We start from the raw sequence: 21,609 nt of genomic DNA, 5'->3' as shown, positions 1-21,609 counted from the left end.
CAGTGGACACCTCAAATGCGCACGAACGCCGACTAAAACATTGAGTTACCAAACTTTCAGTCGGAGTTCGTGGTGCATTTGAGGTGTCCACTGACAAAATGAACCAGCTATGCGCCTTTCCTTTCTTCAAAACTGAGAGAGCTTTTAGACCGCGAATAAGATTAGACTGGAAATAAGCCGGTCTTATTTGTTTCGTGCAAGCCGGCCCTGGTGCTTACTTGTGAGTTTGATTCTAGCTGGGCATAAAGGTTGGGGTCAGAGGTTGGGACCTCGCTCGAAGTCAGCTTCAGGTCATTGGGGCAATGCTTTTGGGGTCTAGGAGGGCAACTGGGCAGGTTGAACCACGCCAGATTTTGCTTTGTGGCAGGACCCACCATCTGTCAAGGTGCTGACATGTCACCATTGCCAAAAGACAGTTGTAAACGGGCAGTCTCATTTCAGTGGCTTGGGGAGGTAGGGGGAGCATGTGGAAAGAGGTGTGCCCTCCCCTTCAGTGTGCCTCTGTAAACAGGAATCATGATTTCTTTTTTTTTTTTCCATCGTCTCTGTTTCTTGCATTGATTCGCTAGTCACTGATTTGTCACCATGTTCTGTAATGCATTTGTGTCTGTGAAAAAAGGCCAGTGAGGTTATCTGGGCACCGAGTGTCACCATGCTGTGGCCTTGTCCTCTGTGCTTTGAAAACTCACTCAAGCTTTTCGCTACCCTAAAAATTAGCACCTTTTCACCCTTGTCGGATCATCCGTTTTTTTTTCCTGTGCAGGTGATTCCCGACTCCCTTCGCTATCGCCAGACATTCCTGGAGTACGGCAAACTGTGGGTGAGTTTGGTGCAGTACTGATATCTTGGACCATCTGTAGTTTTTTTTTTTTTTCTGTTCAAATGTGTGAGGCAGGCATGGTGAATGGAGAACGTTGCATATGGGGAGCTTACATGAGTGTCATCTACATGGGTATTGATGGTTATGTTCTAATGCAACAAATCTGTAGAGCTGGTTCTTGCGAGTATTTGAGACAAATTTAAAAGGGCCCCGTGGACTACAGTTACAGTTTTTTTGCTATTGCTGCTCGCAGCCAATTAGAGTGGTTCCTTAGCATGCGTTCATGGCCACCTCTACCCCAGTGACAGTAATGGGCATTCTGGACAAGCCTTCGCATTGGGCATGCCCAAGTGATGTGGGCGGGATGGGGCATGACAGGGCGCAGTCCTGACGTGTTTTCTTTTATTTTATTTTTTTCGACCGCGTTGGCATGTATGAGTTATGGGGATAGGAGGAGCAGCATTTTAGTCACCGATTTCTTCAGTTTGTGGGGTTTAACTGGGGGAGATAAATATGTTCTCCCCGTTTAAGCGCGGCTGACTTAGTTCAAAACCGCTCGGACCCCACCCCGTGGTCGCGTACGCTACCGAGCGCTCGCCGACCACGGCGGGCCTTGCTCTGCGGGAACAAAGGAACGACACACTGGCTGACACAAACAAGGCATTTATTGCTATAACAACAATAACGCCAGCTAGCAACAAAATACACTGAGGAATCGAGGATGTCCGACTCACCAGCACGGCTACGAGCGAACGTTCGCCCACGGTAGGGCAGAGGGATAAACTCCGAGGCCCGACGGGACGGGCTCGGCGGGAGCAAGTTCCGACCAAGAGGTGCCCGCAGCGAAGAGCGGAGCTTTGCGCGTGAACGTCCACACGCTATCCAGGACCCAGGGAGAAGAGAGCTAGCCTTCCCCCGCGCGCGAGCGGCAAAACACGCCATCCGTGGCGCTGCTATCGCTGCGACGCGAGCGCCCTCCCCTGTTAGCTAGAGTAACCAAACTGAGAAGGGTGCGTTGCAGAGGAGCTAACTACAGGAAACTAGTGCGTTGAGGGAAAGCGAACGCAAGGGACGAAGGCGTCCCCACAAGTTCTAATGAAACTAGTTTAAAAATTCCTGCGGCCCAGTGACGACTGCTGCTTATTTACTTTTCCTAACCTCGCTCAGTATAATTTTGTGCTCCCTTTACAAAGAATAATTGAAGCACCAGAAAGCTGTGTGTTCACAGTTCACCAACTAGTATCTTTGTAGCATCTTACGGCTGTGTGTGCATTTTTTATTGCTTAATTTGTCTCATTGTGAAAAAAAAAAGTGCACAGATAAGAACTGAGAACTGCTTTGCTTGGAATACTGATTGTTACTTTGTAATAAAAGGTTTGCGATGTGCATGTGTCCTACAGTGAATTCTAGTTGTTTGCTTTAATGTTTGAACCATTACCTTAGCTGCTTATTTGAATGTACAGCATTGAAAATGTGCACTGCGGTTGTGTAGTTCTGTGCAAGCTGCAGCTATTGAATGAAAGAGCATTTTACTCTTTCCTCTTACTGAACAAAATTTGCATTATGCTATTTTTTGATCCGCATAGTTCATAAAACTAAAAAGAGGTTGCCCTTTCAAAGGCATTGTTACTACCAAAATTTTTTTATTGCTCATCAAACTAATTTTTATTCTATAGCAGGCACCCAGTGTAGAAGGTGCCTAATATGGAAGGAACGTAGTGTAGAAGCTGCCTAGTTTAGAAGGCATGTAGTGTAGAAGGCACCTAGTGTAGAATGCGCCTAGTGGTGTAGAAGGCGCCTAGATTAGAAAGCATGTAGTGTAGCAGGCACCTAGTTTAGAAGGCACGTAGTGCAGAAGGCACAAGGTAGTGTAGAAGGCACATAGTGTAGAAGGTGCCTAGATTAGAAGGCATGTAGTGTAGAAGGCGCCTAGTGTAGAAGACACCTAGTTTAGAAGGCATGTAGTGTAGAAGGCACCTAGTTTAGAAGGCGCATAGTGCAGAAGGCACAAGGTAGTGTAGAAGGCTCATAGTGCAGAAGGCACCTAGATTAGAAGGCACATAGTGTAGAAAGTGCCTAATGTAGAAGACGCCTAGTTTAGAAGGCATGTAGTGCAGAAGGCACCTAGTTTAGATGGCACGTAGTGTAGAAGGTGCCTAGTTTAGAAGGCACATAGTGTAGAAGGTGCCTAGTTTAGAAGGCACGTAGACACGTGTAGACACCTAGTGTAGTGTAGCGGAGGTGCCACTTCTAATTTAGTGTTTCTTGAATCCAGGTGTCTAATTCTGGCATTCAGATGCAGGTGTGCCTTCATTTTCAGCCAGAACAAGCATTACAGTACTTTGTGTCTCAATGCTGTTGTGTGGTTTCAGTTGTTTATCGCAATAAAACTGTTCGATAAAATGTGGCAAGTTGGGTTTTCCTAGGCTCAAGCCCTACCCTGCATGCTTGTTCTGACCGGATCGTAGTGGCTACGTTTCTTTTTAAACACTGCACTTTCTTTTTTAAGCAGATGAAAGCACTGGTGACATTGGCGTTTGTCTTCGCACTTGCGATTTTGTGCAGGGCCTGCTGAAAGAAGGCTATGGAAAGCTGATTCAGTGCTACTGTCGTCTCATCGTAGCCAAGCTCAATTTTCACTATAGGGTGAGCCCATCCGTGCCCGATTACTCTGCTGTATTCAAGTGTGTGCCAAGGTCTTTGTCAAAGAGTCATTACTTTATCTGGCTGCAGTGCGGTTATGTTAATTCAAACCTATTCAACTTCCAGCTCACTCGAACTTGTTCGTTGGTACTCCCGTCAATATGATGTGCATTTCATTGAGATAAGATGCCCGGTAATTTGAATGCCTTAGTGTGTGCAGTTGTTAATTTAACTGGCCATGCAACAGACCTGGAATCTTGTTGTGTGGCTCCTTGAGCTTACGATTATGGCACCGCTGCTGGTTTCGCGTTCACGTGCGGCTTGCCATTGTTGCCTGTGACCTTTACTGCGCATCGCTTATCACCAGCAGTGTTGTTGTTGTGAAGAAGAATACAGATAGGGACACACGATTTCTCTTTTACTGTTCATGCATGCATACAGGGGGTATTCACAGAACTGCATTGGGAAAGAGTTGGGGGATAAAATTTAACAGGGGTACCTTAATCTCCAATTTGCTGATGACATTGCCTTGCTAAATAGCTCAGAAGGGTTGAAATGCGGGCCAGTTGGTACATTGTAAACGGAGAAAAAACCAGTCACACAAGCATGGTGTTCTCTGCTCCTTGCAAGCTGTCGGGACTGTGTTCGCGCATTTCTCGAGGCAGGGAAAGGAGCCACGTTTGCACAACGCAGCATGAGAATCGCTTCACGACATGTGTCGCACAGGTGGTGTACAAGTTCCCCCTCACATGCGAGAGAGTTTACATCGGCCAAACTGGCCGGTGTATTAATGTATTAATTAACCGATTAACGGTGTATTAATTAACGATCAGCAGGGCTGGAATTGGCAAAAAAAAAACACATTACTTAGGGCAAATTGTGACCGCAGATGGTCGCCATGAGAGTAAAATAATTATAAGAATAAAATTAAAGTGGAGCTCATTTGGCAGATACCCGTATCTCATGAATGGCAGTCTACCAATACCCCTCCCGAGATAAGTGTACAACAGCTAAGTGTACAACAGATAAGTGTACAACAGCCCTTTCAAGTCCTGCATATTCTTGTGCTGTGCAGAACCCAAAGTTTCCAGGCAACCTGACAGTGACAGATGAAGCCCTGGATGACATCGGGGAAGGGGACGTCAATGTCTTGTGAGTGCTTCTTGTTAACGTCAAATTTTTTGGTGCTTAGTCATTTCAGATGGCAGTACCTTTACAAGAATCTGCCTTGTCATGAAAAAATGTTCTTTCTAAAGCTATGAACTTTCAATTGAAATGTGGGAATCAATTTTGTAGTGGGAATAGCTGTGAGTGGTGGTCCAGTCATATGTATGTATAACAATATTTGCAGTACAGCGGGTACTGAGCTGTGAACACTTTACAGAATAACCATTTTTTACCGAGCATCGGGCTTAGAAAGCAACAGTCTTCTAGCCCACGAAGAAATGCCTTTTGACACGTTCTGTGCATGACTTATGAAAGGAGGATCTTAAATACCTTTATGATTTAAAATCTAGAGAAAGAAATGAGATACAACAATCCACTTTTTTCTGCATATTCTGTAGCTTGAATTTTTGCAACGCATTTCAATGGATGCCTTTTGGCACATGCTTAAACATTACCTCAGCATCAGCTCAGAATTCTTTGACACTGAACTTGTCATGAACCTCTGAGGCAATTCACTCAGTCCAAACTGGCATTCAGACCTTGGAACACCTGTCTTTTTGCATAAACGGCCCAAGTTTAAATGCAGGCCTATCATTCGACAATGTTGGGTGCTTGAATACTGCTCATGCATATTATTACCGCATAGGAGTTGAGTTGTGATCCTGGTAGTGCCACATGTGCATACAGCAAGCATGCATTGTCGTGCTTATGCATATTTCAATCTCACTTTTTTTATTTGATCATGGGGCAGAGGTGCTCAAGGCATCATAGTTTGCAAAACATGAGTGTTTACACATCTTCCCAATTTCTGGAAGCATAGAATTGCTGTCAAAAGTTGTGGATGTTGGGGAGAAATTGTCGTGGATTCCAGGCTACTAGAAGTTGGGTGTTACTAAACTGTTTCTTTTTTTTTTTCCCAACCAGCTTTCAGCTGACTTGCGAGATGTTTGACTACATGGACGAGATACTGGCTTTACAGCAGGCAGGTATGTGGAGTGGTTATTTGTTGGTGTCATTATTAGGGCGCAGTTATCAGTACCGTGTAGATCAGCTGTGGATGCTTGTGTGGGGCTTAGAAATCTATATCCTCCGGTGTGCTGTGACTGAGCAAGATGAAATGAAGGACCCGTTAGAGTAAAAGCTTGCTAATTCGAAAATCTGGATAATTTGTGCTGCCGGCGCAGTCCCGGTCATCGCCCGTGTAAGTCTATGGCGTCAGACGCTCGTGAATTCAGGCGTTGCGGGTCTTCCATTGGTTAATTCGCATGGGCTCCTAAAGGGAGGTCGTGCCCAGATATGATTGGCATGGGAAGTGATCGTCCAAATAGCCCTACTTAAACCTAAATTCAATGTTGCAGAGTTGCTCATGTCCCTCTGACGTGCATGCAACGGCAAGTGTGTCGACAAACATACGGCTTCGTCTTCAAGAACGGTCACACCTCATAGTTCCAGTTTCGCTTTTCTGAGCTTCATGTCAGCCCTCATCAGCCAGCCCACAGGGCCGAGCTGCGCACTGTTTCAGGCGGCGATTAGTGCTTCCCTAGCCTTTTCTACATATTTTTTTTCTTGCTGCTTTGGCACTGCTTAACATTTCTATGCAGTGTGCCTAAACTGCGTGATCATCCTGAGCTGTTCGCAGGTGTGCATTGAAGCCTGTTCACACGTAACGCTTCTGCTTGTGAGGTGTGCGACGCAATAGTGGTGGAGCTCTGTACTGCTAAAAAGAGTCATTGCCGCAACATTCTCATCCCTAAAGCAAGCAGCCATTGCTCGGTCTTTCGGAAAATAAGTTTACTGTAATGCAAGCGGTTCCGTGATTGGTTTTTTTCGTGGCCATTCGATAATTCAAACTGTTGGATAATTAGAACCTTTTTTTCTGGTCCCTTGAAGTTTGAATTGACTGTCTTTTACTGTAGTGCTCCTTAAAGGGGGGAGAGGGTCTTAAAACTAACTTTTTTTTTATGGTTAGAATCTCATGAAATTTTGCACACAGATGTGTTTTTCTCTTCTGATTTCAATAATGTAATCATAATTGAGCTGGTGGTCTTAGATCTTACAAAGTCTACAATGTAATTAGGTGATTTCTTGCGCAGCTTTAACGAACTTTCTCGGTGCATTTTGTTCCTTTTATTTACCTGAATTGATAGTTAGAGAGTTCCCATACCCGATGACATTCTTTGGTTTTCTCTGAACGCATGTCATCCTGATGTGCTATGTGGAGAGTAAAAGGTCGCAGTGTTTTACACTGCAGCTCGTTAAGCTAATTGTAACTTGCTGCAGTAGACCGGCAGATTACCAGTGTTGAAAAAGCCAGCGTATTTCTATCGGCGGGACAAGGCGACTGCGTTGCTGCGAAAATCGCGGTCAGGTCCCCGATTTCCTCTGCCTGGCAAAGGAACCGCGCGTGCCGCAGCCTATGTGTGGTTATGGCCCTGTCCTTCCTCGGTGTGTTGCGTATGCGTTCCCCTTTGTGCAGTGTTTGGCTCGCTGGACATGGCGCGCTCCAACTCCATGACCAACTCGGGCCAGTGCCGCCTGGCGCCCCTCATCCCCTGCATCCAGGACTCGAGCCAGCTGTACGACTACACGGTCAAGGTCCTCTTCAAGCTGCATGCCGGTCAGTGGCCCCCCTCCCTCTCTCGCGGCATCCAAGTCCGTCGACGGAAGGTTGTCAGCAGCGGTGTCACACTTTTGTCTAGTCAGAGCAGAAAAAATGCCTCTGTGCACGATGGGATTCGAACTGCCATCCTTCCATTCCCCAGCCAAGCGTGCTAATGGCTGCACCGCTTCCTGCCAACGCGTATGTAGTTCTCCTCGTCCAGGACGCCGGAGAGTGTTTGCAGAAAGGCATCGAATCGGACGGGTGCCTCCCAAATGCCCTCCAGTGTCTCCAGCATTTAAGATTCACAAACAATTTATTTATTTATTTCAGATACTGTCAATCCCATTGGGATTTTTACAGGATGGGCACATAGTACGAAGGTACAAATCGGGTACAAATGGAATGGAATACATTAGGAACACTGTTGGTTGCAAATAATTACGTGAGTATGGGAAAAATATACAGATAACAGAAAATGAAACGCAAAACAAAAGAGCATTTTTCAGAGAAAAGGGTGCAACTTTATACAATGTAAGTAATGTGTTCTTACAGATGCGGTTATATGCAGTGATACGAGTGGTCTGTTGTACTTGTCTAGTTATGTTTTTAATTTATTTAATTGTGTACCTAGGTAACATCTTGACCACACATCAGTGACGCAAGCAGCAACACTGCGCTTAAGGCTTCCGCCTCACCGCACTTTAGGTCAACAAAGTGCCCCCCTGAATTTTTTTGCAACACGCCATCGTTTACTTTTCACCTTTGGTTACCCTGCTGCCTCTGCTTTTTCTCCCATCGTTTGCAGCCCTGCCAGCCGACACCCTCTCGGGCCACAGAGAGCGCTTCTTGAAGCAGTTCAAACTGTTGAGTACCCTTTTCACACGTCCGGTTTTGTCTGTTTTCCCCCCCGGCTGCATGCAATCAGTCACCTGGAATGCAGACTGGTCTTCTTGGTTGTTGCGAATCAGACATGCCGTCTATTTCAGAGTAAGGAGTAACCTCCCAGTTTTTATGTGGTTAAAGGGGGGAAGGGGGTCTTAGAAATAAATTTTTATGAATGAAGTCAAAACTATGAAATCTTCAGGGAACACGTTTTTTTACGTGCTGATTCCAAATATGTATTTTAATTTTATGTACAACAAGTCCTTGTGCACTTAGGCAATACCTTAGGTAATGTTTGCCGGGAGTTTGAAAGAAATTCCGCTGCAGGGAACTTGTTAGACTGCATGCCATTGGTTTCTCTTGACATCAAGCTATGCAATAAGGGTAAAATTATCATCCTGCCTGTTAGAGAAGGTGAGTTACAGAATTTTGAAATTATCAATTTTTTCCCATCTGTGAAGTGGCAAATTCAAAACCCTGTAACTCGAATTCTGTGATAGGCAGGATAATGATTTTGCCCTTATTGCATAGTCTGATGTCAACACAAGCCAATGTCATGCGTCCTAGCAAGTTTCCTGCAGCAAAATGTATTGAAAGCTCTTGGCAAAAAGTTGCATAACATATTACATAAGTGCACAAGGACTGTGACAGAAGCCAACAGCCACAGAAACCAAGGGGCACAGGGGATTTTTTTTTAAATTAATATATTTATTTTGTGGTGTTGATCAATTTATAATATTGCTGAATATGTTATCGCTTAAAGCTAATTGATTAGAAAAGCAGAAGAAAAAACAACCACATGCCGCCGGTGGGATTCAAACCCACGACCTCCGAATTACGCGTCCGGTGCTCTACCTCTGAGCTACGGCGACGGCTGTCAAACCTTCTGCTTGCGGGGGTATTTATGTTTACTAGTAACCTAACCTTGAGAGTGTTCATCAGCGCCACCCACGTTCATAAGCAGCGGACGTGGAACGTCCTGAGTTACCGCAGGTGTGATGTAGAACGTCATCGAACTGAGAGGGTGGAAGCTGCGTGAGAACCCTCTTATGCTTCCTATGGCGTCATGGTTGCCAGAACCGAGGCCCTCGCTTAGCAATTAAGGACTTGTTTTACATAACATTTAACTACATATTTGGAATCGGCATGCAAAAATACATGTTTCTTGAAGGTTCCATTATTGTGACTTCATTAACAGAAACTTTTTTTTCTAAGACCAGCTTCCCCCTTTATTAAACGCGTGTCAAGAAAATCGGTAGGCTCAGTGAGAATGAATGTTGAGCCTATGTCATTCTCTGCCTATGATCTCCCTCATTTTGTGCATATTGCTGGCTCATGAATAAGGAAAAGTGAAGGCAGGTTTAGGTTGCTTACAGCAATTCTTCAAAAACATAGCGCAAAAGGGACACGGACAATGAGGAACTGGACGGGACAGGCGCTGTCCCGTCCAGTTCTGCGTTTTTGCGCTATGTTTTCGAAAAACTGTTACCAACTAGCCCAAACCATGCTAGTGTGGCTCATAGCAAGATTGGTGGCAAGAATGGTGGGAGAGAAGCAGCACGGAAATTTGTCAACAGGAACTCTCGCCTGTGCTCATTGTACGTTATATTTTATTGAGTTGAAGACACTCAAACCACTGCTTCTGCTGTGCAAGCCACGAAACTCTCCAAGACTATGGGTCACATCGGTAGACTGCGTTTTAGCAGAGTGTATATTATTGATATTATTTCATTGAACCCCATAGGAATTCTCGCACGTTTCATACATGACTTGGTATATGCTTTAACAGATTTTTTTAAAATGAGGAGTCACCAATGGTGAATCTGTTTCTTACATTTTTTTTTTTTTAATTTTGCTCTGCCTTCGCTTTCTTGTGTCAGTGCATTTGCTTTTCCTTTTGTTGATTTTCTGTGGCAGTCATTTCCCAAACTATCAAGCAAGGCACACAAGAATCAAGGTGTGGAAGACATTCTCATTAATACATATGGCATGAGCTTCCGTTGTCTCACACACCCTTGTTTCTGCGTCCCATTCAATGTGCCTTTCTCATTTACCCATGGGTGCGTAAACAAATTGCGGTCTCTCTCTTGTTGGCCAGCATAGATGTAGGCATGAAATGTTTTGTAGTGCCGCTGTAGCACGATCTAGGATGGTTTACTGTTGGTCGTGCTAGCCACAATCATTAAATGAGTCGTGCCATGCCACACCGCACTGCACCACACTCGGCACTGGTCTGTATCGTTGAAACTGCAGTCGCTGTCACAGCCAGTGTGTGCAACAATCTCTCGGCTTCTTCCTCGTCGGCTGTCTCCAGCTTCCCCTCGTCTAGCATCGCAGCAGTTGCTTGCACCTTTGCAAGTGGCCTAGGCCCATAAAGCTGCCGATGTCGACATAGGATAGCAATTTTCTCCTGTGCTGTAGAACGTGTGTAGTAGTTCCCATCCAGAGGATGCCCCTCAGCTCTCCTGTCATCCGGCTCCATTGTTCAGCTGGAGCGTTTCTGATGTTGACATCATTCAAGCGCAGAATAGTCCTGAGGCACACGCACTCAGGAGTCAGTAACACCAGCCTGTAAGTTTACTCTCTTGTAAATTGAATTAAATTGGCTTTTGAGGAAAGGAAATGGCGCAGTATCTGTGGCACACATCTGGGCCGTAAGGGAGGGGAGGAAGGCAGGAGTGAAAGAAGGAAGAGGTGCCGTAGGTCTCTTGGGCGCCTCTTGTGTTTTGCCTCCATCATTACTCTCTTAGAGTGCACCACCCCAGAGAACCTCTTTTCTGCCGCTGTACCTCTTTGTTACAGATACCCGCGTCTGTTTGTTCTTTTGCCCCTGAGCTGGGAATCACAGTTGGGAGCGGCAAGAATATCAAATTACAATAACACATAGCGCGCCATGTGCAAACCAGTCATTGCTGCGCCATGCGCAAACCAACTGGCAAACCAATCATTGCTGCGCCATGCGCAAACCAACTGGCAAACCAATCATTGCTGCTATTGCACAGCATTCGAATGCCCGCACGGTGGGCTTCTGCTTGCGTCTGGTCACTTCCTCTGTTGCATGCTGGGCTGCATATTATTCAAACAGAAAGATTCGCAGACTTAGCTTGTGGTTTGTCTTTATACCCTTCCCTGTGGTTCGCTACGGTTCTCGGAAAATGTTCATTTGGGTTTGCTGAGAATGGGAGCTGAAACCATTTCATGCTTAGTACTCGAAGCTTGTGCAGGGAAGCACGAATGTATGGTTGTGAACAAAACATTGTTAGTTAGTGTTGCTATGAAGAAAAAAAGTAATTCACAGGGCGCTTTGTTGACCTAAAGTGCGGTGAGGTAAAAGCCCTAAGCACAGTGTTGCTGCTTGTGTCACTAATGTGTGGTTAAGAAGTGGAACGCGACAGCGTTGTGCAGCACTGCCAGGGAATCCACAGAATGCCATCGCCCATTCGGCTCTACGCCTTGCTCGTCAGTAAACTGTTCATTCCAAACCATCGAGCTTTGTTCATTCCAAACCATCGAGCTGGCATGGCAGAGTGGTTAGCATTTTTGTCTCGCACTCCGGACCCTGGTTCGATTCCCCAACTCCACATATTTCCTACTTGGTTTAATTTATTTGTCTATTTTACTTGGAGCATCACTATACTGTCCCTTTAATTGGTTGCATGGTTGCTAGCCAAAGTCGACGTTCTTGTGACATTTCTGTCGACAACTCCTGCTTACAACGATGAGGCATTAGAGGCTTCCGCCTTAAAACAACTGCCACACATTCTAGTTGCCTGCTCACACCAGTAGAGAGTTTATTCTCCTTTATACCCAATGCTTTGTGACCTGCTGAGTTTTTTTTTTCTTGCCTGTGAGCACACTGATGGGGTCAGATTACGTGGGGCACACTTGTAGTGTGTCAGTACCAGCAATGGCTGACGCTAAACCAGGTGGCTGGCCAGCCTCAGTGCACCCTTTTCCTGCACATTTCTTTGCCCCAGTTGCGCTCGCTCTTTGATATCCTCACGAGCTGCGTGTGCTGTGTGTTCCAGGCTGCAGCAGTTCTACCTGAACTCGGTGAACCTGCAGTACTTCAAGCACCTCATCCAGGTGCCCCTCCTGCCTGAGGTGAGTCTCCTGCCATCCTCACCACCAGGCGTGGTGCAAGGGGGCTGCCACAGGCCTGGTTGCCTATCGGCTTTTGTTTCTCTTTATTTTTACTTTATTAAAACTGTTTGTCCTGGCTGGCTGACTGGAATGTGGAAGCCAGACGAAGTTGTTGGGAGCAGAGATGTTTTTTGTCTCAAACTGCATGGTAGAAGAGTGGTATGAAGAGTTTAGCATCCCAGAGCAGCTCACAGGGCGTTAGAGACCCAGATCAATTTCCAGGCTCTCAGAGCCCCAGATTAATTTCAGGCTCTCAGAGCCCCAGATCTATTTCCACCACCTGGGGTTTGCTCTGACATCACACAGGACATGGGTGTTCTTGCATTTTGTCTCCATTGAAATTCGACCCCAAAGTATTGGGCTCGGCAGCTGAACGCCACAGCCACTAAACGTCCGTGGCAGGTGTGTGCGTTAGGAGAAGTAATGACAACAGGGGACTTCTGGTGGTAGAGAGCTCCGCTTAGTTTCACTGCGGCATGCCACGTGCACTCGCTGGTACAGTCGTGTTATTGCCACCTGCCACCATTTCCATCTGAGGACCTGGGATTAAGACCGGTGCCTACCGAATGGTGCCAATTACCTCAGCACCAGTTTAGCTTCACTGAGGTTTGGTGTGCCAATGTATGCAGTACCAAGTTATCATAAATACTTCAAGGGGGGACTCTAGTCTTGAAAAAAAAATTTTTATTAATGAAGTCACAGTTACGAAATCTTCAGGGATTATGTATTTTTGTGTGCTGATTTTAAATATGTCACTTAATTTCATGTAAAACAATTCCTTGAGAACTTATGCACTTTTAATGCTAGTATTTTGCGGAGAGTTTTGAAGAAAATTTGCTGCCGGAAACTCGCTGAAATGTATGCCATCGGGTTCTCTTGACACCAAGGATTACTATAAGGGTGAAATTGTCTTCCTGCCTATCATAGAACTTAAGTTATAGAGTTTTGAAGTTGTCGCTTCAGAAATGAGAAGGAAAGTGTGTATTCCCGTTTCTGAAGTGGCAGCTTCAGTATCCTTTTAGTCAAGTTCTATGAGAGTCAGGATGATAATTTTACCCTTATTGTATTCCTTGGTGTCAAGAGAACCCAATAGCATACATTTCAGCGAGTTTCCGGCAGCAAATTTTCTTGAAAACTCTCCACAATATACTAGCATAAAAAGTTCATAAGTGCTCAAGGAATTGTTTCACATGAAATTAAATGACATATCTAGAATCAGCGCACAAAAATGCATGTGCCCTGAAAATTTCATGACTATGACTAAATTAATAAAATTTTCTTTTCAAGACCAGTGTTCCCCCTTAAGAACCTCTTGTTCAATACACCTCGGGTCTTAATGGGCCTTTTGAGTGGAGCTACGAACACTTCACATGTCTTGCAGGCCATGCTGAATCTGAATTCGGCTTTGTATTTTCCAGTGGCAGCATTTCACCACAGGAGCTCGTGTCGTTAAGGTTTCGTTGTGGAATGTGGCCGAGGGCAAGTGTGCCAGAAGCACTTGTTGCGATGAAACTGGCACATGGGAGTGACCCTGGTGCGGCCTGTCTCTCTCTCTCTGTGGGACGCAGAAGCCGCCCAACTTTCTGATCGCCTCGGACCTGAGCTCGCACGTGAGCCCTGTGGTGGTCCTGCCGCCGCAGAACGAGACACCCGAGAATGAGGCGGTGGACGCCACCCTGGTGGACACGTCTGTGCCACCACCCTCCGAAAAGCTGCAGCAGGTGAGTGCAGCCTGTCAGCGAAGTTGAGCACGCACGGTCGAGTTTTAATGCAAGAACTTTGCGTGGGATATCTGCTAGGCTTATCACATGTGCTGCAGTTTGGGAGAATGTTTTTTGAAACCACTGTTGCCAAGATCCTTGGATAACCTCTGCACACTCGTTACATCCACAAACTCCAGCAACTTGCGACATATCATGCATGGGTTTAATGAATTATTGGCTATATTGAACTCTTCCAAAATATTGTTAAAAAGCACATACAGCTTTTACTTTACCTGCCGAATATGGTTGAATGCAAAATGGATTTATCGAACTTCCCAACACCAAGTAGTGTTTGCACCATGGTTCGCATCTTTATCTTGTGTGCGCCAATAGCACCACAGAAGAATCAGCAGCATGGACGGTTGCAACCTTGCAGTAACCATCCCATGGTGGGGCTGCCTATACAGTCGAACCTCGTTATAACGAACATGAATACAGCGAATTATCGGATATAACGAAGTGAAAGAAAAGTTTGGTTGGACATGCTTTATTTCTATGGGAGTTCTATCTGTATAACGAAATGAAAAATTCAAAATTCGACACTGTATCGGTTATAACGAAGCAGTTTTGTATTCACAGCGCTCAAAATGCGCAAACAAGGAGGAAAAAAATTCAAAACACGCTAAATTTTGGTCTTTTGAATCGCCCGCACCTAAGATGTGTTTGAATCACCCGCGCTTCCGCACGCAATGCCATCTAGGGAGAGCGAATGAATCTAGCATCAACGGCTGCGTAGCATGTGACTGACACGTGATCGAACCAACGCCCGTGCTCCCCGGCCACCCCGCCGGCACGATTGCCGACTCGCGCGCTATCTCCGCGCTATCTCTATGATCTCTGCAGTCCATTCTGTAGACGCCGTCGCTGAACGCGTCGTAACTTACAGCAGTTTCGCTTGAAACGAAGATAAAGATCTTCAGGGCGGTTGACAGCGGGCGTAAGGAAAAGTCATTGCCGCGGACTTCGGTGTCGCGCCTAGCACTCTATCAACCATCTTGAGCGCAAGGCAGAAGGTTGCAAACGTCCTCTCTGCAGGCGTTGTGAAGAATGACAGCAGGAGTGTAAGGCTTTGCCACCACCAGGATGTTGAAGATGCTTTGTTTGCATGGTTCAAGGACGTTATAGCGCTTAACCTGCCTGTGTCTGGTGCCGTCCTTCAAAGGGAGGCGAGAAGTCTGACTTGCGTCTGAGGCCACAATGACTTATGCAAGCAGTGGCTGGCTGCAGCGATTTAATGACTGCCGTCGGATTGTTTGCCACGTCTTGTCTGGTGGCTGTGGCGCCTAAACTGACCGACCAAGAAATTGTTGATCAGGTGGTTTCTACAGATGATGCTACAAACAGCAATGCATGTGAAGATGGCAAAGTTGAGGGGGTACCTCGGGAACCTACCTGTGGCCAAATCAGCTGACATTGGGAAAGCACTGCTCTGTGTTGATTTCGTCGAAAAATTTAACCTGTCAAATAGTGTGAAATGCCGCCAAACGAAGATTACGTCGTTTTTTAAATAAATTACTTTTTGCACCTGGCCACCATCCCGACTTGTGAGTTCGCTCTTGCTTTCCAGTACGAGATGCAAGGCGAGGTTTGACATGCTTATACCACGCGTTAAATTAAAAAATAGTGCATTTTTTCAACCCTGTGCTGTCCATCCTAAAGTGCCTTTACTTGGGTTTATTAACAGACCTTTTCTGCCGGAATTTGAGTGCATGCTTTTATAACGAATATCGGATATAACGAACGAATTTCCGCGCAAAATGCGACTTCGTTATAACGAGGTTGGACTGTATCACGTTGGCTGAGATGGAGGTGATGAAAACGCCAGTAGCTTTCGTTCAACTGCATCAATATTCACACATACACTGCTGTAATGCCGGGAAGCCACCCTAGGTGGCATTTAGCCTGCCATTGCTGCGTGCTGTGTGGGAAAGTCAACCTGACGCATTTGGCTCTGTTTTTCGCAGCCTGCAGAATTGCCGCAAGCACCCTTAGAACGGCATGGAAATGTTGTAAAAGGTCTCTTCCTGCTTTCTAGTCAGGATGACCCAAGTTTCCATTACTTCACTGACTAAATTGCACTTTTGTTGCATATATTTATGACGAAATACAGGCGACGACCGAAAATTCGGACGCCTGATTTTCCGGACATGCTTGATTATTCAGACTTTTTCGTGGCACCACGACATGGCCAATAGAGCCAATGTGTAAGAGCGCTTGAAATTTCAGACACACCACAACTGACCACTCGATTTTTCGGACCTTTCGCACTCGCCGCCAGTACCCAAGCCGCCATATAATGTGTACAGTGGAACCTCATTACATTAAACTGCTGGAGAGATCGAAAACTTGATCAAACAAAACAAAATTCAAGCTTAAAGGGAGCCTCTTAACTTGCCACGCTGAAATTCAGCGCGAGTCGGCACATTGCGCTCACATGTTTTCGAATTCGTACTGTTCTTGAATGTCTTCTGCCACACGAACTTGAACCGTAGTATGAGTTCACTGAACTCATCTGTGCCGAGTATTCCGTCCCGAATACGGAACGCGAATACGATCGCGGAGGCTACGCGCATGCCGTGGCCTCCGCGATTGAAGCGCGCTTTGGGCGCGCCGCCGGAGCAGAGGCCACGCGCGCGCACAAGAGCTTCCAAGTGCCGTCTATGGATGGCGCCCGAAGCCGTGATCATCATCATTAACTTTTCTTCGCCTTGATTTTCCGCTATTCACATCGGCATCAGTATCACCAGCTCCAGCCTTTTGTGGCGTGTTAGCGCGTTCGCCGTAATAGTTGTGATTGTGGCTTTCGCGTGCTGCCGCCGAGCTTCGCAGTTTTAACGCGATGGGCAAGCACCTTAAGCTACACGGCTGGGAGTTAGCTTTCGAACACGGTAAGCGTGCGGCGGGCAGGAAATTCGACGTGGCCGAGAAGTGCGTCCGATGATGGTGCAACCAAAAGAGAAACAGAAGCTGCAAAAAGCGGGCTTTCCGAGGCAAGCCGTGCGAGTTTCCCGAACTGGAAGAAGAGTTGCTATGTGATGGAAGTGTGGAACAACGGCTATGCGTTCACAGCGGACATGCTGCGCGGCTTCGTTTGGGATGAGCGTGCGCGAGTGACGATTGAGCGTAAAATAAATGTTGCTCATTCCCTGGTTGGTGTGTTTTTTACTTAAAGGGAAGCTGAAGAGTTTTTTGAATTCATTAAAATGCTCACGTGTGGATGTGGGAACTTTATAAATCATGCGGGTGAAATTTTTTTACAGATTCATAACTTAGGAGCGACGTAATCGCCGTTTAAAATTACGCAGTAGCTCCGCCCACCGCGGTCCGCCGAGCGCTGCTGATGACCCTGACGATGCGAGCCAAAACCGGAAACCGCGGAGTGGTGACGTAAACGTTGGTGTTCCGTCGCCTCGCAGCCTCCGCAGCCGTGCTTGTTTCTGCGTGCGTGCCATCATAAGCTGCCTCGAGCTGCCGGGTGTTTATTTATTTGTGCGTTTTTATGTTTGTGGTGAGGTACAGAAAGGTGTGCAGCATCGAATGAAGCGGTGGGCTGATCATGCCGGCGTTCTGCGCAGCCCTCGGCTGCACGAACATCCGCGGCCGCGACTATGTGGTCTTTCATTATTTCCCTCAAAAAAAGAAGCTCTCCGTGAAGTGAGTCGCTGCTGTGAAGCGAAAGGATTTCAAGCCGTCAAAGGCAACAGTGCTATGCTCTGGCCACTTTCGTGATTAGAACTATCACCAGAGCCTGTCGACAATGCATTCACTGCGCCTGTCAACAGTCAGTTTGACTGAAACTCGGTGAAATACCGTCTGTTTTCTGATAATTTCATTAATTTCTTGGCAGCATCAGCAGTCTTCTTCATTCCCCTCATGAATGCAACGGACGGAGGAACACCTGTTTTGGAAGAAGAATGTTTACAATGACATCACTCAACTGCCAGGAATACATTTCTAATAATGCATGTAGTAGTAAAGAATTGCCGACTGCCGCATGGCTTCATACATTAATAATATTATTATATAATTGTGCGCCAAGTGTGCTACAGCCAGCCTTGCGATTCGTCCTGCTTGGTTGCAGCACGAGCCCATCTGGTTATTGAAAAAATTCATTGCCGCTAGATCTGAGAACAAGCACGATAAAGGCGGTGCAAACGAATGAAAGTATTCTTACAAGGACTTGTAACATGAACCAATTCGCCTAAACAAGGATTTTAATTTACTGCTAGCTCCCATCTTGGCACGCAAAACGGAAGGCGCACGTTTGTCACCTAGACGAGTTTTGTCGCAAAGCGCTGCGAACTTGTATGCTATGAATCGAGCCGGCATGCAGCTACTATGAAGTGGTGCAAGCCTAAAATTTGCGTGCAAAAAGAGCCTGATAACTTCTTGCGCATGCCAATGATCTTTGTGGATTACAAGCAGATTTGCGACAGCACTGACAAGCGGCAAGACAAAAATGCCGACGATCGCATCCCGCTTACATTGTATTCGGAAAATTACGTCGGGCAGTGCTATACTGCATTTGCTCGCCTCAAAATTCATCCATTGTATCTCTGAATGTAGTTTGGCAAGAAAAGTATACTTACCAAAGTCATTTCCAACACGTGGAGATGCTGACACTTCGCTTTCGTTCGAGTCAAAATCACATCTTGCGCCAGCATATCGTTTCTTTCTTGGAGAGGTTTGCTCTTTGCAATCGGTTCTAACATGTAGGGGATGACGCCAAGATTTTCCGGGTAATCTTCGATGTGTTCCATCGTCGTATAAGCGAAATAGCAACCTTGAACCGCCGAGCGCCGCGGTTCATGTGCAGCGGCGGCGGCCGAGCCGACCGAGCCAGCGCCATTGTTGACATCACGAGGCACCCAACCAATCACAGGCGGCAACGAGGCGCGCGAGCTCGCCCGGGGCCGCTGCTGCACTTCTCGCCAAAATAAAATAGGTTTGCGCTTTCCTTTGCCTAATTTCGACGAGAAATTTGAATTCCGAGGGTGGAAAACTGTAAAGTGCATCTCTCCACTCAATTTTTCTGGGAAACCTTTCAGCATCCCTTTAAAAAGAGTTTTTTTTTTTCACACATAGCGTGTATGGGCCGCACCCTGAAAATTGGCCCTCGAATCTGGAAAAAAAATTGCGGCCCTTATACGCGTTCATACGGTACGTTGCGCGGCGAAATATACTCATGAGAATCTTTAGAATGTGTGCAATACAACTGGCCGCTTCCTCCGGCATATTGTTGATAAGTTCGTGATTTTCTCGGTGAAATTTTCCGGACTGCCCGATTTTTCGGTTGTTTTTGCGGTCCCTAGAGAGTCCGAAAAATCGGTCGTCGACTGTATTACATTGCAAATTTTAGCTGTTCAAACTATGTAATGATTTTCGACCCATTCACTGTAGCAAAGTTCACTGTACTTTCTGCACAAAGTACACTGTACAAAGTTCACTGTACAGGGTACTTTGAGAAAGATTGTCTGTGGCATGCAGTTTGAGTGTATTGGAACTGTTGTTATTAGGGAGTTTGGTGTGCTAATGTGTGGCAGTAGGGGCAATGAGAAGGATCGGGGGTGAGGGTTGATATGTGAAGATATTAACTACTTTTGTTTTGTACCATGTCGTGCGGTTTTATTGACTTTGTTTCGGGTGCAGCATCTGCTGTCTGGTTCTTCATGGTGTTGCTAGCATCAATCCTTGCCTAGTATTTGCATCCTTATAGTTACTACCATTTGCTGTTTGTCTGCTGGGCTTCATATCTGCCCCAGTCAGGGACAGTAGGGGGACATTTCTACGTCGAATAAACGAGAATGACCTCGCTGTGACATCTGCTGATCTGTGGCCTGCCCCTCTGTTGCAGATGTTTGGTGCTGCCGGAGACAGGGCTGACCTCAACAACTCGAGCGATGAGGCCGAGAAGTGAGTGCCTCTACTGGTGTCTGCAACCACTGATGGGCAGCTACAGCAAAGGCTGATGGATTCCAACTCGAAGGGCACCAGAAATTCATTAGCCTAAAGCGGAGCTCAACGGGTGCCCTCCGTAATTTTTTATTTTATTTATACTTCTAACCCTCGCTTGAGGGTCGTTACAGGGAGGGAATACAAAGCAATGTACAACAGACAAAATTCATATCTCATAACATCAAGTTGGGTGCCCCCGACACAAAATGTCGATAGAATGTTCGAACTTGTGCACGTCCGATTTATGGGAAGGTTTGATGTTTGTAAAAATGAAAAGCAAATGAGTGTTGTGCGTTTGCTCGCGTTTCCTCTGCTGCGACTTCACGAGCATTGTCTGTAGCTTGCATATGAGCTCCAGTGCAGTAGTGCGTAAGTTCTCCTTGCTGGAGAAATAATGGGCTGCAGTATCGAATGCCGACGCTTCTCCGCATCAGACTCGGCATCAGATACTCCGCATCATACTCATCATCGCGATCAGCTGTGCTTGTCGCATGTGCCCGGCTGCCTGTGGCGCCTGCTGGAACAAGGCAACCCCAATTATAGTGGTGTCACTGAAGAGCCCTGATGTGGGCACTCCGCTGTCCGTGTCTACGTTGCTCTTGAAGCCAACGCCCTCTAATAAATCAGTCGAGAACAGTGATTTCAGAGACAGAAGGGCCTCGTGTACGAGAGAAGGAAGGTGCTCCCAGCGAAGCGGAGTGGTGGAGTGCTTCTGGGGTGTGGCGCATGGGCCTGACCGCAGTCTCTCCCCCTGCATGCAGGGACCGGCTGATAGCGCGGCTGCTCCGGGAGAACTCTGAGCTGCGGCTGGAGCTGCAGCGGGTCCAGCTGGAGGACCAGCGGTACATCGACGACCTCAAGCGCCACGTGGTGGCCCTCGAGGCACAGGTGGCCGAGCACGAGCGCACCATCCGCCAGCTCAGCAAGGTGATGGCCCCCCCCCCACAGTGATTGGCTGCTCCCACTGTCTTGTAGAGCCTACTTAGTGACACAGGCTGGGATACACACAGACTCTCAGTGGCAAGGAGCACTGCAGTTGGCTTATGACAGTAACCTGTGACCTGTCAGCATTTCTCAGCATTTCCTTCCGCAGCCCCCTCCAAGGTTGATCAGCAGGTCATTTTAATTTTTGACTAGATTTGGTGATGGGTGCAAGTACATGTTAGCAGTTTAATTTTTTTTTAGATTTTTCGCATGCCAATTCCCACGTTCCCCTTATTTAACCCTGTAAGGCCCAGAGAGGAAAAATGCTGGATGAAAGTTGTGAAGTTTTAGGATTTCATGATTAGTGGCCCCAACAGTGCTGCAGTGAAAAGAAGCAGCTTGCAGCTGTGTTGAGGAGATTGCCGTTACTGTTAACTTGAAACAAACAAATTTGTCTGATTCTTGAACTTCGAAGCGCACCTCACCTCACAGCAAAGCCCTTGCTCCTGTTCTCGTGTGCACAGACAGACAGCTATAAAGCTGTTGTGCACAGCTGTCCTAGGCAGCTGCATTATTTGTGAGCACAGGCGCTGAGTGTTGAGTGGATATTCCTACGCTAGGTAGGATGATCTTGAAAGAACAGTGACAACTTGTCTGTCTGATCAGAAATGCACCTGGTATGAGCTGCCCCTAAAAATGAATGTGTCAGC

The 21,609-nt window shown here is 46.6% G+C and overlaps 1 protein-coding gene across 3 annotated transcripts in view; it reads left to right on the top strand.

Moving 5' to 3' along the window:
- The window catches only part of LOC149361529 (huntingtin-interacting protein 1-like), a 121,026-nt gene that overhangs the window by 22,728 nt on the left and 76,689 nt on the right, over positions 1-21,609 (top strand). For all 3 annotated transcript variants that reach the window (XR_016288965.1, XM_089572700.1, XM_089572701.1), the window contains exons 4-13: positions 764-820; positions 3,386-3,466; positions 4,539-4,615; positions 5,555-5,616; positions 7,107-7,247; positions 8,038-8,095; positions 12,143-12,218; positions 13,826-13,978; positions 19,875-19,933; positions 20,737-20,902. Coding sequence is in view for 2 of the 3 variants with exons in the window: in XM_089572700.1 (XP_089428826.1) it covers positions 764-820; positions 3,386-3,466; positions 4,539-4,615; positions 5,555-5,616; positions 7,107-7,247; positions 8,038-8,095; positions 12,143-12,218; positions 13,826-13,978; positions 19,875-19,933; positions 20,737-20,902 (930 nt within the window). In the remaining variant the exon portion in view is untranslated. The remainder of the gene's footprint in view (positions 1-763; positions 821-3,385; positions 3,467-4,538; positions 4,616-5,554; positions 5,617-7,106; positions 7,248-8,037; positions 8,096-12,142; positions 12,219-13,825; positions 13,979-19,874; positions 19,934-20,736; positions 20,903-21,609) is intronic.

Source organism: Amblyomma mixtum, chromosome 2 (genome assembly GCF_055824585.1).
Source record: "Amblyomma mixtum isolate Tamu chromosome 2, ASM5582458v1, whole genome shotgun sequence".
NCBI lineage: Eukaryota > Metazoa > Arthropoda > Arachnida > Ixodida > Ixodidae > Amblyomma > Amblyomma mixtum.
This window is presented reverse-complemented; position numbering and strand designations above follow the sequence as displayed.